Genomic DNA, 17,771 nt, shown 5'->3' on the forward strand with positions numbered 1-17,771 from the left:
AGTTTTCCTCCAGGGTGCAGAAGTAAGGCACTCCAAGGTCAATGCTATTTTTTCAAGCGTGTAGTGAATACCTCCCATTGTCAAACATCATGTAATCTTGTACATCAGATGACAGGTCTCCCAAGATGAACCGCCAGTGATGAGAACGCAACACCAAGTTTCTGATTGCTTGTTTCCTCAAGGCTGGCCCATCTACATAAAAATTCCCCCTCACGGCAGCCTCGCACCGCTCTGGAGGTGACCCGGTAATCTCTGAAGAATTCAAGTCTGACATGTTCTGGAAAAACATCATCGCATGCTATCGGGAGCATTGCTTTGATACCAGCGAACTTCACGAGGTGCAGCAATCTAAACTGACTTTTGCTGTAGCAACTCGTCAGTGTTATTCAAATACAGTATAACTGATTGCACCCCGGGGGCACACCTGGAAGCAATATTCTAATTAAGTTAATCTGTGAAATCCTGACAATGTGGGTGTTCAGGTGGCTTGTAATCTGATGTGAAAGGAGTCTTTGTTTTCACTGGAAAGATACGGGAGGAGCTGGCACCTGTTTCAGCAAAACGTTGCAGAAAATTATCACTGTCGAGTTATCCTGAGTGCAGGCAATTACAAATGACAGTGTTTGTCTTTCTCCTCATGGAACCCAATTTTTACACCGTCGGTTTTTTTTTCTGCTTCTGGTGACGGCTTGTCAAATTTATTTTTCCCCATTTTTGTCCTTTCCTCTAAAATTTGACATGGTTGATTCGCAACTCTCATCACCTTGATTATCGTAATAAGTGTTTCTGAGGAAATGAAAAGGTCAGCCCTGCTGCAGACTTTATCCAGATGTTCTTTTCTTCTTGCACTCTTGGGAAACACAGCAACAGCATCTTTTTAAAGAACCCAGAATAGTGAAACTTGTTTTCAGTGTTATGCTGTTGTTCAGACACATTTCATGTTGGCCACATATTAAAGCACATATTTAATGCCTCTGCTCCTGGGAGTGGAACATTACCATCACAATAACAATAGACAACATTAATATTTAACTTTGGACTCGTGTGTACCGTATGTTCTTGTATGTTTCTAATGTTAGCCAGCAGCAATTTTAGTTATTTTTTTACACAAAACAAGGGCTGTGGATTTTCTCCCCCCCCCCATCATTTCCTCTGAAACTGCATTGCACCCAGTTTTAATACATGGACAGGAGTAATAATTACAGTAGCTAATAACTCTTTTAGTGTACTATACAAAAGGCTTGTCGGTAGTGAGTTCAGATCCTATTCAAAAAAGGCTCATGATGAAGAGTTAAAACTTTCGAACTGAGAAAGGAAACCAAGAATTGAGAGCAAAGCCCGAAGAGACATGAAAAAGCAAATAAGGGATCTAAGAGTGAAAGTCAATAGTTTTACGCAGTAAAGCCAACATAACTCGGCTACGTGTAGCTTTTGTTCATGTTTTTCTCCAGCAGTATTATTTTGTTGCCGATGGTTTGTGATTTACAATCATGGTATCATGTTGAGATGATCAGTATTTTTTGACTTGTAATAAAAGTAGCATTAGTATATTGTAGCATGACATTAGTATTTTGTTTTACTTAGAAATACCACGTCATGAAGTAGTACTGACAAGAACATGAAAGGAGGGTGAAGCTGCAGTCCGGCTCTTGACAGTGGACTGTGTGATAATTGGCAGAAAAGTCAACAATCAGACAGCTGAAAAGTTGGTAGCAGTGTCTAATAGTCCACCATGTCTTGAACTGAATCCCAGTCCGAACTGGTTGAAATAAGTGGTGCCAAACACAAATGTGGAGCAGATTTTCTGAACAGACAGGCTGACACCTAACCAACAACATAGAAACACAGCTGAGTTTCTAGCAAAACTGCCAAAGCGGGGCTTGTTTTTTTCATTTTTCTTCTTTCTTTCTTTCAGCGGTGTTGTTTAGCATCGTAGTATCAAACTTTTATCACATTAAATGTCAAAATTTGTGACACTATATAGAACTATTATAGGTATCAAGTAACAGAGCGGAGGGGAAAACAAAATCCTGAAAAGGCAACACTCTGAAAGCTTCCCTCCTACTTTACTTCCCGCTCTACCCCCCACAGTGATGCCAGGGAGCCGTATGGAGACTGACAGGCCTGCTATGCCTCTCTGTCGTGTCAACTAGCTCGCGCCCTCGGTTCCTTCTCGCTTCAATGAAGAGATAAAAGCCTATTGACTTGCCAGGCTACAGTTAATGCAAATTGGGCCTGCTATCAATGTATTATTTATAGGGAGGGCTGCAGACATTTCCACAGAACTGGGAGCTAAGCTTACAGGAGATTAGGCATGCTATCTCATTCATTTACCAAGGAGTAATTGCTAAACTGTGGAGGAATTAGGATGCGCGAGGTTCCCCAAAGGCGTTCATCTTGTAACCAGGTGGCTGCAATCAGCCAACCACCTTCAAGTCTGCGTCAAACAAATACACAGAGGTGAAACTGATAGACGACATCTGTCAAACTGTCAATGGCTAACTTGATGACATCACTGCTGAAACTGAATGCAATTGTGAGGCACGCTGAGTTTCTGACCATGTTGACGTTTGACACTTTTGAAGACAATAGTTACATTCAAGCCACATTTAATCACTGTCAGTAAAACTAATGTTTTTAAAGAAACGCTCATAAAACTCATCCATCCAAAAGGGAAGCCGCACAAGTGAGCAGTCGCCATTTCTGGTTGCCATTTTTGATTCCGTTAGAGAATTCAATCACTGCAGTGTTTCCCCTACCATTATCTTGGGAAAGAAACGTACTCATAGAACTGCACTTACGTCCAGTGTCTACTATTTATCTACCTGGTTCCCGTGGCAGCCGTTTCATTTCATCTCAGCGTGAGAGTTGCTCGTGCACTTTTCTGTCACTGAAAGTCACGCGCATTTATCAGTTTCTGTGCCGCGGGTCTGTGCTTAATGAAGGGCGGAGCCTCACAGACACGCAGCGCAGCAGAACAGAGGTTAGACAGGTCAACATAACTAGAGTCGATGAACTACACCCCTTACGTGACACACATCAGCACAGTAAAAGCCTAAAATTAAAATAGTAAGTAGAAAATAAGTAAGGATGCTAATTTTAGCAGCTCTGCTGCTGATCAACCTAGTGGCCAAACCCAGTACTGCACCACGAGTAGCGTGGCGTAGGCGGTCTGCCTCGGTGGGGTAAGACAAACAAACAACCTGCTCTGTTTTTAAAATGTTAAACTTCCAAAACTAACAAATGCTGCACATGCAGATAGAGGTGATACGTGCCATGTGATAAGATTAAATGCAACGACACTAAGGATGACAGTTCACTGTATGCAGCACATACTGTGATCTAAGGAAGTATCCCATTCAGGCATGAAACGTTCCAAAAATAATGGGTGCCAATACTTTTTTACACAAAACAGAAAACTAAGTGAAAATCAGTCTCTTCCTGTGCTACATTTTCCTTGTCACTTTCTCGCTCTGTATGATGCAAATGATCAACAGTGGTGGGACCAGCAGTGTCTTTTACCCCTTATCTTTTTTTGTTTTTTTTTGCTCACAACACACTACGACTGTCTCTCCTTTTTAGTTGAGAGCTCAAATTTGTTATTCACAACTCTCAGCCACTTCATGTGGTGGGTGAATAAACACAGGAAAAGCAGTCTTACCTTGTCGTCAATGTCACTCTCGCTGTCACACTGTAACAGAAAAGAGACAGACACAGGAAATATAAGGAATTATTCATTTGGCTCCCCCCAGTAGCATAATCAGTGCAGATGTTATTTTTGTGTGCAGCCTCTCATTCACTGTCAGCTTCCAGCGCAAACGGCAGAGGATGAAGAGGGAAAGGAGAGTGTGGTAGTCTAAGAGAGTTTTTCAAGTTTCAAAAGCGGCACAGCCATACAAAACGCCATTCTGGTGTTTCTGCCACAAATTCAATGCTGGAAATTTGCAAAAGATTAAAAAATTAATAACATTGTACACAAGGTTCTATTATTAAAAAGAAGAGCCTGTTCAGTGACTCCGCATTCAGCTGCAGCTTGTCATTTAGCCTTTTAAGTGTGCTTTAAAATTGGACGATAGCATCTCAAGGACACAGAGAGCTTAGGTTCTTTGAATTCCCCAGCATAGTGCCTATTAAGTGTGGTATTTCAAATCTGCCTTGTGACAAACCAGCCTTTAATTTGTATGTCAGACTTCTACAGGGATAAAGGAACTGAATAACAAGAGGTTGTATTCTGAAATGTGCCTTGTCGAGCACGGCCAAAGGCCAAATCACCTACTATTCAGTGAAGGAATGAAATGGTTTGTCTTCGACACTATGAATTTTCTAAATCATTTCACCATTAAAGAAATATGCAGTGATCAGGCTCAAATATCTTACGAAAATAGAAAAACAAGAAAAAGAGGAAAGAAAATCAGACCTTGTCACTGACAAATAGATGATGAGAATACTGCGCACACCGAGGGCCCTAGCCTTTTACTCCTGGCATGTTCACTGGCAGAAAACTTGTTTTTAGTTAATAATAAAAACCTGATTAAACTCACACAAATACTGGAAATTATATTCACTTTAGTTTCAAAAAAATGTGTTAACGTCAATAACTATGTCTAACAGTGCTTGCTTGACTTTTATCACCACATTCCTCAATTTAAATCCATCTCACAAGACCGTTGCTTCCGTTGCTCACATTTATTCATCTCTAAATGCTCTTTACTGGTAACTCTCTCCCTCCGCAGACAATAGATGGCGAAGTTGTGGAAACAGGAGTGGTCGAGCTGCAGGCCAGTCCCACTGGACCTCACAGCAGGAAGCGCGAGGAGCAGAGCAATTCAAGCGAAGAGCCACATAGAGAGAGAGGGAAGGTCCCCGGTGAAAAACTGCCTTCAATCTGTCAATTAAGTCCCTGTGGCAACATATTTAAGTGGACCCTCTTTATTTTGTTTGACTCCCTTTCAGAGTAGGGCACAATGAGGAGGGAGCTGGGTCAATGGCGGCACAGTGGCTCTTTGTTGTGAGCGCGGTGGGTCCAAATGTATAATTAAATAACGAGAGTAATCAGAGCAAAGGCTCAGTGGCCAAGATCTCTCAGGAGAGGAGAATAGGGGCATGTGTGTGCGGGGGTCCATGCCCCGTGATTCATCCTATTATGCAAAGACAAGGGATACAGCAGGAGTCCTTGCTGGCAGAAGCTTCAAGTGAAAAACAATGTGACACAACCCCTTAGGAGGGTTTATTGTTGTGGTGGCATCAGTATAGCTGCAGCATAACAACTCCGAGAGATGCCTGTGCTCCTATTGTTCATACTTAAGTACACAAGACAGAGAAGAAGAAAATACACCTGTTGAAGGTTATACATTCATGTGAGTAAATAAGTAAATCCTTTGAAATTGTTGGCTTTTTTTTTTAACATTTGAAGAAGAAATCAATTGATTGTCTTTGGAACACTGCCTACAGATAAAAGTGGTGTACTTTCACAACACCGTAAGAAAAAAAAGCTTACATGTGCTTGGAAAATGGAAATAGTGGCAGCATTTCTATGCAGCGTGCTCTCTTCACTATTCCGGAAAATTCACAAACCCTAATTTGTAGACTTTTGCTTGTCAAAAGACAATCATTACAGAGTGCAGGGCATTAAGAGGAGAACGTGGCTTAGGATTCTTGTCAATCAGCTCCCCATTCAGACGGCGGATTCCAGACAAATTGATTGCCAGACATTTCTATACTGCTAGTTAGGGGCACATCGGAACCTGTTATCATCACCCATTTCTTCCCTCACCACTCTGACACTTTATCTGAAAGAAATCACATTCAAAACAATGTCTCTCTCCATCTTAATCCATCTATGAAATATAAAATAAGACAAGGTCAAAACCAAGTACATGGCTGACCATGCATAAAACAGGAGAGAACTTTTAATTTGAAATGGGAGGGTTTTAATTTGAAAAGTCAGTCACGTAGAATTTGGATGACCAATGGTATAACTCGTTACTCGCTCACTCACTCACTCACTCACTCACTCACTCACTCACTCACTCACTCACTCACTCACTCACTCACTCACTCACTCACTCAGGTCCAATGAGTTCAGCCAAAACAGAAAATTGATCCAATCCCCGAAGTCACCCTACCCTCAGCAAATCACTGCAAATGTATTCTTTGCATGCAGCTGCAACGGATGACTTCCGCCTCACAGTGGTCGTGAGCTCCACTCTATCACTCAGGGCGAGTTTAAACCCTACGTGATGGAGACGAACAACTGGCTCGAAACTATTCCCTGGGCGCATGCTTGGCCTTGTTGTGGCAGCAGTAGCCATGACACTTGAGATGAGGCCTCACAAGGCTGGAGCCGGTGAGAAGGAAAAATAATATCAAAAGAGCACAGCATGGTGCTTATCCTTTTACAAGAAGCATGCACTGCAGCAGAGCATAAAGAGGATACGGCTCAGACAGAGAAAGAGAGACACAGCACGGCAGGGGGGAGAGAGGCAGGTGGAAAGGGGGAACAAAACAACAGTAAGAACAGGCAGGGGGGGATGCTATAGAGAAGAAGCGATGGGTGGATGGAGGAAGCGTTAAGAGACGTTTTTTTTTATCAGCACTGTATGTGATTGCCCTGTTGGGCTATTACATTTAGTACAGCCGAAGAAGGGAATACAATAATATGCCAGACCGACTCATGTTTGTGAGTGAGTGGATGTGGTGATAAGAGGACCACGTCATTTAACACCGGGGATACAAATTTTCAGCAAGACAGTACAAGAGAGCCAAATGGTGGAAATGCAAAACCACAACCCCAAACAGAAGCCTCCCTAAACAGCACGTCTGGTGGTCAGAGGGGACATTGTTAAAATCGGAGAGATATGCTGCTCACTAAGCTGCCTGACAGGAGCCAAGCCCCTCGTGGTTTGTGTCTCTCACAGACGTTCACAAACCATTCCTCCACCACCCCCCTAAAAAAAGAAAAATAGGGAGAAAAAAAAAAAAAAAGGCTCGCTCTGCGGAGGCAGGGAGCAAGCAGCAACATCTGCACCTGGCAACCGCCAGCTACGAAGGGTAACAGGGGACTAGCTTCAGTGGATGGCTCATCCACAGCCCTCCCTCCCAGCTTCCCATCTCCTCTCCCAGCCCTCCTCCCCTTAGCCAGCACATCAGACGGACGCGTTTGACATTTACACAGCTTTCAACACTTCAGAGAGAGGAGATTTATTCCGCCAACGGCCCTGGTTGGGGCCAGGCCTCGACCTGGGCTGGCCCCCATGACGACCCTGTAGCTCTGCCCTGAAATGAGGCAGGGTTGAGAAGAGAGGAGCGAAAAAAAAAAAACGAGCGAAGGAAGCATCGGATGTCTCGATTCTCCTGGACATTTTCTCTGGCATATTCCGATAGACGTGCAAGGGGAAGACAATAAGCGTTGCGCATCCCGGAGCACATTAAAACGACTGGCCAAATTAATCACACAGTTCCACTTGTCACACTCGGAGGACAGTCTGCCATGAATTCTGCCTCAGAGATAGGAGCGAGAAACAAGAGAAACTCGCCCGGCTACGCAAATGCTGGCACGGCGTCAACGACTGTCTTCCTGAATACTGATCGCAACCCTGTACTTGCAAAGAAATGTAGAGCTGCCAGTGCTGCTGTCATTTAAGTGTCACTGTCAGTTCCTTCTCAACATAAATAAAGCAATAAACTAAAATAATAAAGATAGAAAAAGAGAACATATGCATAAAAGTGTTTGTGCTTTGACAATAATATTTGTAATGACAGCTTGACTGGCTGTTGTTGATCAAAGTAATTGTGAAGCGTGTTGCCACTAAGCTGCAGTCATCTAATGACTTTAGATACAATAGAAAAAAGAAGAATAACACAGGAAGGATACAACCGATATTCTACTGATAAGTTACCAACTGTGTTTCATTCATGGCCAAAACAATGTTCACACTGAACTGACATCTTGACAACAAAGAGGCAGCAGCTTCTTCACTTCATGCCTTAACCAAGTGATTAAAATGTCCAGTCAACAATGTAAAAATGTAGACACCTTCAAACTGAAGGGAAAAATGGCTTCAATTTAGAAGACATTTCTTCAGGGACACACTGAGATGCCCCTTGTAAAAGAGGAGTTTTGACAAACCCAGATCTCCTGGAGTGAGAGCACACAGAGGGGGTAATGGTCCATTTAGATAGTCGAGGACCGAAGCAGGGTTGGATACTGGTGGAACAACACCAATTTTCCCTCGCAATTTCCCCCCCGCGGATGCTGGGATGAGGTGTGGGGACGTGGGCGCCGTGGCCATTCTAATGGGGCGTGGATGCAGAGCCTCAAGTCCACTGGGAAACCTCCCGCCAGGCCTGAAACATCAGTGGGATATCTGAGAGTCTTTCTGGCCTTGTGGTGAAGGGTGAAGCCTTACAGCAACTCATCTTTCATAATTTATCAGCAGGACTTTTGTTGTATGCTCTTATGTTCTCACCATCTGCTGTGAGTCACTACAAGGTTGAGGAGGTGGAGCGTGTATGAGTGCTTACATATGCACAGGTAAGTGGGTTGAAATACCATCAAAAAAGTCATATAAATATATAAATACATATCTTTGGATACTTCGGATAACCCTACAATTTACACAAAAAAAAGAGCTTTATCTATTTTAGGGTTTATCTGGTTCACACAGCAACAATTGCACTGCTGTATTTAACTCTCAACCACAGAGACAAAAAAAAAAAAAAAAAATAAATCAAGTGATTGCTCTTGACCCCACTAGCTGTATCTGAAAGCAGCACCTCGCAAAGTGATTTGATCACAGGATCAAATCTATACAGCCATTTGACCCTTGACCCCCCCCCCCCTCTCCTCCAACAGGCAGCATGGGAAGTCAGCTGATTACCCAGGGTCAGCCCTGGAGCTGTGGATTAGGAAAGTATTGATCCCTGTGAAGATGTGGGGTCCACGGGGAATGAGATTGAGAGAAAAAGCTCTGCCGGGCAGAAATGATATCGACCAGCAGGCCTAGACAGGCTCTCACGCAAAACCATATTTGAGCTCGGGACCTCGGAGTTGGCTGTGCAAACAGAGACAGCTTCAGCAAAAGCTCCTTCCACAGAGGCCCATTGAGAGAGGACAGGGAGAGAATGAGAGTGAAGGAGGATTGAAGAAGACAAGCTCGGAGAAATGCTCTTTGCATTAGCCAGACACACAGAGGCCTCTCGTTCAGAGCTGACACACTTAAGGGAAGAGTCAGCGGGGGCCATGTAAATCAAGCCAGGGTGAGGAAAGATATAGTCCTGACCTGGGCCAAACTAAGCAGACTTTAACATTACCCAGAGTCCATGTAAACAGCACTGAGACCTGGCAGCGCTCTGTTGCACTTCCATGCAAAGTATGTGGTGAGGTCAAGGAGGAAGAGGGGGTGGAGGGGTGGGTGGGAGGTGCTGTACAGGGACAGATTGATGGTGATAGCGGTGTGGATAAACTTGAAGGGTTGTCCCCCTTCTTCACTAAATTAAAGAACCGCCTTGTCCTCTCCAGCAAGACATCCCTCAACCTTTGCTTTCAGCGAAACCCCGGGGGGAGTGACAGAGCTGGCTGGGCTGCTGGTGTGATCCTCCGAGTAGTTTGGAGACGGAAAAACCGACAGTAATGGCAGATGTATGAGGGAACAGGGAGCATTTATTCAGCTCAGAGAGAAAGAAGAAAACTGCCAGAAACCTGAAGGGACAGGGAATACACAACTGTGTTATGAATATAGTCCAGGAAGAAAAATGGGGACGTAGGTAAGAGAGAGAGAATGAGAGAAAAAAAACAACACTGATTTATGTTTTTTTTTTTAAGCTTGTCTTTTATAAAGCCCCCTCCCCCCCACACCCCTTGCCCCCGGCTTCGTCTTGTCTCTGCTGACTGTGTGACTGTAGATAGTTCACTATCGTGCCTTTGGAGGTAAGCGCACACACATACACACATGCACAACCCTCAGCACCTCCCAGTGTTTTGACATGGCCCGGGGCCCGGTGCTGCTGAGCTGCAGCGGCAGACACTGGGCATTGGAAATTTAAGTCGGGGCGTAGGAGAAATTAGGCGAGGAGGCAAGGAAATGGGATGTTGACTTGAACTGGCCCCGGGGGCAGCTGAGAGTCTCCCTGTGCAGCTCCGCTGGCTGCCTGACAGTTTGATGGAGCGAGTGGAGGCTTCCCCGCGGCCTGAGCCGCCGTCTCTAACACTGATGTAGCTCAGTGAGGAACAGATTGAGCCTCCAGGCATTACTCTGTACTACTACTCCCCTTCTCTCTCGCTCTCTGTACTGCTGCTACTAACTCTCTCTCTCTCTCTCTCTCTCTCTCTCTCTCTCTCTCTCTCACTAATCCTAAAGCACCAACACACACAGACATGTACGCACAGTGCACGTGCATATACATTGCATACAGTATGTGTTCACACAAGATGACATACTGTATACACACATACACACTTGGATACACAGAAATAACAGCAACAGCCAGTGAGCTGGGCTCCCCTCTTTCCTTCTCTCTACGACAGTAATGTGATGAGCACTACAGATGCTGTTTACTGAGGTCTGGCTGACACACAGGGGGAAGGAGGAGGAGAGGGAGTGTGGGATGGAGGAAGAGGCAGAAGGAGGTAGAGTCAGGGGGCTGGCAGGCCACAGCCATAATGAAAAGAATCTGGCAGCGGCCCACTGTGTGCTGGTCATGAGAAGCATGTGCCGCCGGGGGGCTCTACTGCTAATTTCAGGGGGCAGCCAAGCGTTTCACGCTCGACTTGTCATCGGGCCAGAGGGGGCATTCATACTGGGTGACAGCAATTGCGAGAGGGTGGGTAAGGGGGTCTGGGGAGGGGGCGGGGGGGAGCAGCGAGAGCGGGTGAAAGCTTCAGCCCCTCCCTGAACCTCCTGTCCCCCCTCTGCAATGATCAAACGTTATTGTAGGCAGGGTACAGAATTACAAATGAGTGTCCTGTGGCAACGGCTGGAACTGGTTTCAGCTACTCTCTTCGCTCTGTTCCCTCCTGAGTTGACCACGAGGGGCACACCTCATCCTTCAACCCCTGCTGTCCAAACAGGATTTTAAATACTAGTATCTGCATCTTCCTAGTTAACATGACAATAATAATCTGGTACAAAAGCAGGGGGGGGTTTATAAGGCCACACTTTCAGACACAATGGTAGTGCATGTGCATTTGCCTGCATCCCACGACTGGCTGTGCAATGCGGAAACAATCAGGAATGTTCTTCTTTTTATAATCCAGCCTATTAAACACATCTGATCCCATTTTGCAAGATTGCCTGCAATCGTTTGATACAACCACAAACAATAAAGAGTGACAGAATTTAACCATAGCTTCATGTCCTTGGTATCTAACTATTACCTCCATTTTTACAGCACCGGCAGTCAGTTAAAGGTGAAACGATGGCTGTTTAATCACTGGCATGGACTGGCCTGAGGATGTGGTGCACACAAGGGGTTTAATTCACGATTCACCTCAATAAAATGAGCTGAAAATCACTGGAAATCAGGGGTTGAGATGAGGAAAAAAAAAACATAGAGGTACAACACCCCGTCTGCTCAACCGGTACATCAGGAAGGTACGGCGATGCAGGGGCAGAGCAGGAGATACCAAGGAGTTGAAGCTAACAGCTGGCAGCCTCCCCCATAAAAAAAAAAACTTAAAAAAAAACGGTTGCCTCTAGTCTGGCAGTCAGGAGAATCAAGCGGGAGACGAGCCGGGATGAAAGGAGGAGTGTGAGAGATGGAGTCAGTAATGAAAGCTGGGTGGGTGATGGTAGATGAGTGGTTATGGTACGGGTTGGGGGGGGGGGGTATTCTGAAACAAGCCGTCACATGAGAGAGAAAGGAAGGGATGGGAAACAGAAAAAAAGAGACGCAGAGCAATGTAGAGTGAAAGAGGAGCGAGGAAAGAGGGAGGCAGCCACATTGCACACTTCAGGCTGTGAATAATTTAGAGGAGCACTGGGGAGACGAGACGAAGATGAACACAAAACACTGGCAGCGTTTGACCTAGAGCTGCAGCTACATCAGAGCACATCACAGAGCGGAGAGCTCTCTCCCGCTCTCCCCTCTTCCTCCCTCCCTCTTCCTCTTCTCCCTCTTTTCCCCTTCATCTGCCTCCCTCTGTGTCAGGGAGGAAACAGCTGTACACTATTCTTGTTTCGCCTCACATTCTATGAAACTCAACAGAATGGCTGACAACTCTGTTTCATAAGGATCTCTCTCTCTCTCTCTCTCTCTCTCTCTCTCTCTCTCTCTCTCTCTCTCTCTCTCCCTCGCTGCTCAGGGCATGTCAGAGGAGTCAGAGGAGCACAAAATGGATATATGTACGTCCAGACGCTAAGGGTCTACTCCAATATATGTCTGTCTGCAGGTCCACACGGGACTAATAACACCATCATATAATATAAAGAAGGAACATTTTCCCAATTTAATGGGACGAAAGCATCAACTTCAAAGACTTCAAACTTAATTCTAGTTTCCTTGCTGCCATGACAACTTCTGTAATTTCCGATGTCAGCTTTATTTCTCTACAAGGGTTAAAACTACCACTTAGTTGTAAATATTAATTACTCCGGGTTTAACTTTCACCATCTTGAAGGTAATGATTTTCAGTTTTTCTTGTGCTTATATCTTTGTTAATTGGATATCTTGTGGGTTTTGGAGTGTTGACGATGAAGATGTCATTTTAGGAAATTAGACATTTTACAAACTAAATGATGACGTTACTAGTAGGAATAATAACCATCTGATTATTCAGTAATGAAAATGAATACATAATTTGTTGCACGTACATGGCAATACATACATTTCAGTTAAGAATATACTTACAGTAACTGTTACCCAAGCATTGTGCCCATTGCATTTAGCTGCTATTAACACATTACTCATTTAATTCTATTTTCAATGAATGGATAACCTTTCTCACCTGCCCACATCAACACAGTCTCCGTCATGAGACAGGATGCAGTGAGAGCGAGGACCTGTACTGTGAGCATTGAGGACTGGAAACTAGACGGCAGCAGTAAATAACGGCTGCCCCACGTTTAGGCACAGAGAGGTTAAACAGCTCGTTCACGCCACCTTTGTCAAGGTGCCATAAATCACCTCACCTGCTGAAGAGTGCGTACGTTTGTGTGTGTGTGTGTGTGTGTGTGTGTGTGTGTGTGTGTGTGTGTGTGTGTGTGTGTGTGTGTGTGTGTGTGTGTGTGTGTGTGTGTGTGTGTGTGTGTGTGTGTGTGTGTGATGAAAGGACCACTGGGCATCTGTGGTGAGAGTGACAGTTGGGCGGACAGAGGGCGGTCTGATCAACCCAGAAGGGAGGGGCCATTTATTACTGTAATTAAGGAACCGTGGGAGTAGACATGCTGAGATTGTACATGCATATGCACATACAGTAAATTCCTTAATTTGGTAGAAAAGATAACACGAAGCACGTGGTAAACTAACACGGTCTACAGATTGCAACATAACAACACGACAATTTACTTCTCCTTTATTTTCTAACCCCCTCCCACCTTCCCTCCCAACGCCTTCTCACTCCCTCTCTCACTGTCTCCTACTCAGTCTGTGTGGCTGATATTAATGGGACGTCCCTTGTTTGTAAATGTGCCAAGTTGTGTGCACCACTGCGGGCTGTCTATTATAGCAGGCCTCTGGGGCAGCGATTCCATATGGCGTCACATATGGCACTCAGCAGCATCAATTAATGTTGTTATAATACTGATTTTTATGAGCTGGGGTTTAACTCCTTTCCTCTTTTTTTCTACCCCTGCAGCTCCTCCTCTTTGCTCCCCCTACTGTCACTGATTCTCTGATTCTTGAAATGCCTCTCTTCCATTCCTCAAACCTTTGACAAACTGGCCTCTGAACAGTAGAAGATCCCAAAACTTTTTTGAGGCAAATTCTGAAAGCTCCTACCAGCTCTGTTGAATGTCGCTCAAAGAACTTGAACATGACTTCGTTCCTGCTATACTGCACAAGAAAGATTACATTATTGCCAATGTGTCACAATGTTTACATCTTCTCTGAAGCTGAGAATTTGATCAGTGATATATGAAAAGAACATGAGAGGGACAAAGACAGGAATTATACTGACTTAAAAATATGTTTAGGTTTCATTGTGCATTTGAAAGCAAACACCACATTTACAGCCCGTATTGTAGTTTTGGTCACATTAGGCCAGCATCACGAACTATTAGCGTGTTAAATTTGGCCTGTGTTTATGCACAAAGCAATAGGCAGATGGATGTAAGAACAGAATCTGAGGGGCCATTTTGTTCCCCAGTGCCTTTGGTGGTGGATCTGACAGGAAGGGAACAAGAGCGTAGCAAAAAGCCCCGCTTAAAAAGCTCCCAGCCACACCAGCCTTGTCAGCGACGCCACAATTAGAGACTAGATCACTGGCGCTTCCCAGCGAGAAACATCTCACCACCACTCCTCAATGGAGCTCTTTCGTTTGAGGAACACACTCAAAGCGGGGTTTTAAAACGTTTCGGATGGCTAATCACTCTCAGGATGAAAGACCCTGGCGTGTTCGTTTGTCTCAGCGTGGGGAGCTTCCCTTGCCGTTTCTCTCTCTCTGATTCTGATTGTTTTTGTTCGCTTCTTTTGCAGCAGGCAGGCGAGGCAGGCGAGCTGGCAGGCAGCGCTGTTTGAAGGTGCAGTCAGACCCGAGTGCAGGCCTGACGCTTTGTAGTGATATTTCCAGCAGCACAATCTCATTACTTTTTGACGTGGGAGATGCGTGCAGGGGCGGATTGTCATTTCACGCTGTCAAAAGTTCCATGAGAGAACGGAGACGGGAATGGAACTTCAATGACCTGCATGCCTCTGGCTCATCAAGACTGAATATATTAAACCAAATAACACCGATAAAGCCCAATGAACCAGATCCTTGAAGATGCTTGTAAACTTAATGTCCAGTCCCAAGGGGTTTATCTGTAACCCTTGTAATCAGATCTTTTTCAAAGCCTTCTAAACCTGTTACTGTACATCCAGTAAGCCTAATTAACCTACGTATAACACTGCACATGCACCCAGGCAGCACATATTACATATGTAGCTAAGACAAACAGCCCTTTGTTTCCAAAGAGGAAAAGTCCCTCGGGCAGCATCCCACACCTCTCAAAACTGGTGAGAGTTGCTGAACATTTTCACATGGGACAATCATTGGCAGCTCCCCCCTTTAAAAAAAAAAAAAACAACAACAAAACAGGGGGATGTCCCTCGAAGTTGATTTCACACGGACTTCTTTCAATACAGAGAGAAAATTTGCTCTGTTTAAGAAGCTGCCAGGCACTGATTGAAGCGGCCGGTTACCATGCAAACCCCAGCCTGTTGCTGGGGTGACTGTCCCAAAGTGCTTCCTGGGTAATTTTCGAGGTCACTGGTTTGTGCACGCCTATGTGGTGCAGATGGGCCCACCCTCATTCAAGGCCCAGCAGGAGTTCTTTCATTAGGCCCAGTGAATGGCCTCATTCATCCCCTTCACCTCAATTGGTCACGCTGCGTCTCCGCAGAGGGCCCAGGACAAACTTTTCTCTCTTTCCACTCACTGATCTTCCACGCACCACCCACCTTAGTCATGCTTCACTTTTGTTCAGAAGCATGTGGTGGCTGAGGCTTCAGGGCTCATCGTTGGCAGCAAACTACCTCGGACGGACTAAAACGTGGAATGTAACAGGCAACTTACTGTCTTTGTTTATCTTAAAGAATATTATGAAAAAAAAAAACCTATGCATGAGACTGATATAGATCAAGATAGATATTTACAACCAATTTAGTAAATATCTATAACCACTGTATCATTAATGAGAAACATGCCCATGAAAAGAACAACAGCTCAGAGACAAGCTAGTTCTGAATATTACTTCCACTTTTTATGTTTGGCACTTGGACCTGCATGTGTGTTTGATTTCTGCTAAATGAATACATTTTGACTCATTGATTGATGTTCAGTGTGCAAGATGTTGCAGAGATTTTTATGTTTTATCAGTGCATTAATCCGAGTGCCAGCAGAACTCCAGCCGAATCATTTGCTCCCTAAATTACCACTCTCTCCACTGAGTCGCTCCTGTAGCTGCAGTGCTTAGCCATGCTACTGGCTGCTCTACTCCCTGCCTCCTTTTTGGCTTCCGAAGTAAGTCTCAGGTCTGGCCTAGTGAGAAGTGACTAATTGTCTTGAGTTGTTAGTGTGCCTGGAATGAGATCCACTTCAGCTGGTGACAGGGTGCACAATAATTTTGTTTCTCCCTTCCTCCTCCACTCTCTCTCTTTCTCCTTCTTGCAGCAGATTTAGCCCCTCTGCTTCTCAGGCTACTGAGCTGTAAAATTGACTGGACAGCAGGCAGTATACAGAATGAGACCTGGCATCATGGACGCACTAACCTTGAGGAGGGCCACTGCTGCTGGCTGCACCTAAAGAGATGGAGACAGAACGTCAGCCATATTGGACTGAGAAAGGTTAAAATGAGGAGGGAGGAGAGACTAAAGGCAGAGAGAAAGATAGAGGCCCTCGCTGAGGAAACAATATGACAGTTTAGAAGAGCAGGGCTAAATCAGCACGAGGATGGACATACACGCCACAAATAGACAACAGAGTGGCCACAGAAAGAACATGAAGAGAAAGCATGAGCACAATCCCACAGCTACTGCAGTGCATGTGAACAGCGAGCATACCCATCAACCTTTGCAATTAATCAGTCATACAAAAAATGTAAAATGTCTGGCAAAATGTAAACATTTTGTAAAAACTTTGTATGATGAAAACATGTTTCTTTGTTGTAAAAAAAAAAAAAAAAAAAAAAAGCTATCCTTTGTAATGAAATCAACTTGAAACAAATCTGAGCAATCAATTACTATGAATCACAAATACACTGGCTGCGGTTTAGATGTGAACAAATGGGGCCTCAGTCCCTTACAGATGATATTAGTGCTCTGAGCTGCTCTCTCTCCACGAGAGATTAAGCAGGTTTGTACTCTCCCAGGCGGGCAGCGCTCCCCCCTCCAGGGTGCTGCACTATCATTTGCAGGAAAATTACTTCAGTAATGAAGAATCCAGGCCCATAAATCCTCATGGCCTCACCTTCCTCCGCCGCCCAAGTCTCGCTGAACAGCTAGTAAAAATTCCCTTTAAAAAATTCATAGTGCAATTTTGCTCAAATCCCTCCCAGCAAGCACAATTATGGAACTTTCATCTCAATTGATTTATGTCCTGGGTAAAGGGGGAGGGTGGGTTAGTGGGGCAAAGGGTTGTGAAGGGGGAGAAAAAAAACAAGTGGTAAATCATTGTTTTTAAAAGGGAAGGTTTAGGGCTCTTTGTCGCGTTCACTGCATGCGTGTTGTCGTGCAGACGATGGCGAGGTGCACGGATGAAGGGGAGGAGGAAGAGGAACGGGAACGTCTGAAGGGTTTGAAAGCAGAAGTGAAATGGCAAAAAGGGAAGAGGGGAGGGAGATGGGGGTGAAAGGAGCGGTATTCCACTTGATTAATAACACTAATCAAATTATACAGTGTTCCACTGTGCCCTGAAATCTGGGGCCATAATGTCCTCTAATGGCGAGGTTCATGGAGCTAAACTTCAGAGGGAAAACACAGCGCTGACTGCTGCATGCTTTAATGAAGGCAGTAAAACATCCATTTCCAGAAGCCATGAAATGAAAGGCAAGATTGTAGATGTGCACCCAGTGGCTCCCCCACTGCAAAAAAAAGAAAAAGAAAAAAGGAAGGCTGTTAACACAAAAGACAGTGTTGGA

The 17,771-nt window shown here is 44.8% G+C and overlaps 1 protein-coding gene across 9 annotated transcripts in view; it reads right to left on the reverse strand.

Annotated features, from left to right (window-relative positions):
• fbrsl1 (fibrosin-like 1) overlaps nucleotides 1-17,771 on the reverse strand; it is a 269,926-nt gene that overhangs the window by 85,844 nt on the left and 166,311 nt on the right. For 7 of the 9 annotated variants that reach the window (XM_069706609.1, XM_069706605.1, XM_069706601.1 and 4 more), the window contains exons 5-6: nucleotides 16,405-16,434; nucleotides 3,662-3,691 (exon numbers count right to left, since the gene is read on the reverse strand). In XM_069706609.1, the coding sequence (XP_069562710.1) occupies nucleotides 3,662-3,691; nucleotides 16,405-16,434 (60 nt within the window). The remainder of the gene's footprint in view (nucleotides 1-3,661; nucleotides 3,692-16,404; nucleotides 16,435-17,771) is intronic. The other 2 variants (XM_069706602.1, XM_069706603.1) reach the window with 2 other exon arrangements.

The sequence above is a fragment of the Brachyistius frenatus genome, unplaced genomic scaffold, assembly GCF_029030835.1.
Source record: "Brachyistius frenatus isolate BFR_SWC_R1_liver_20210118 unplaced genomic scaffold, ASM2903083v1 Contig_64, whole genome shotgun sequence".
NCBI lineage: Eukaryota > Metazoa > Chordata > Actinopteri > Embiotocidae > Brachyistius > Brachyistius frenatus.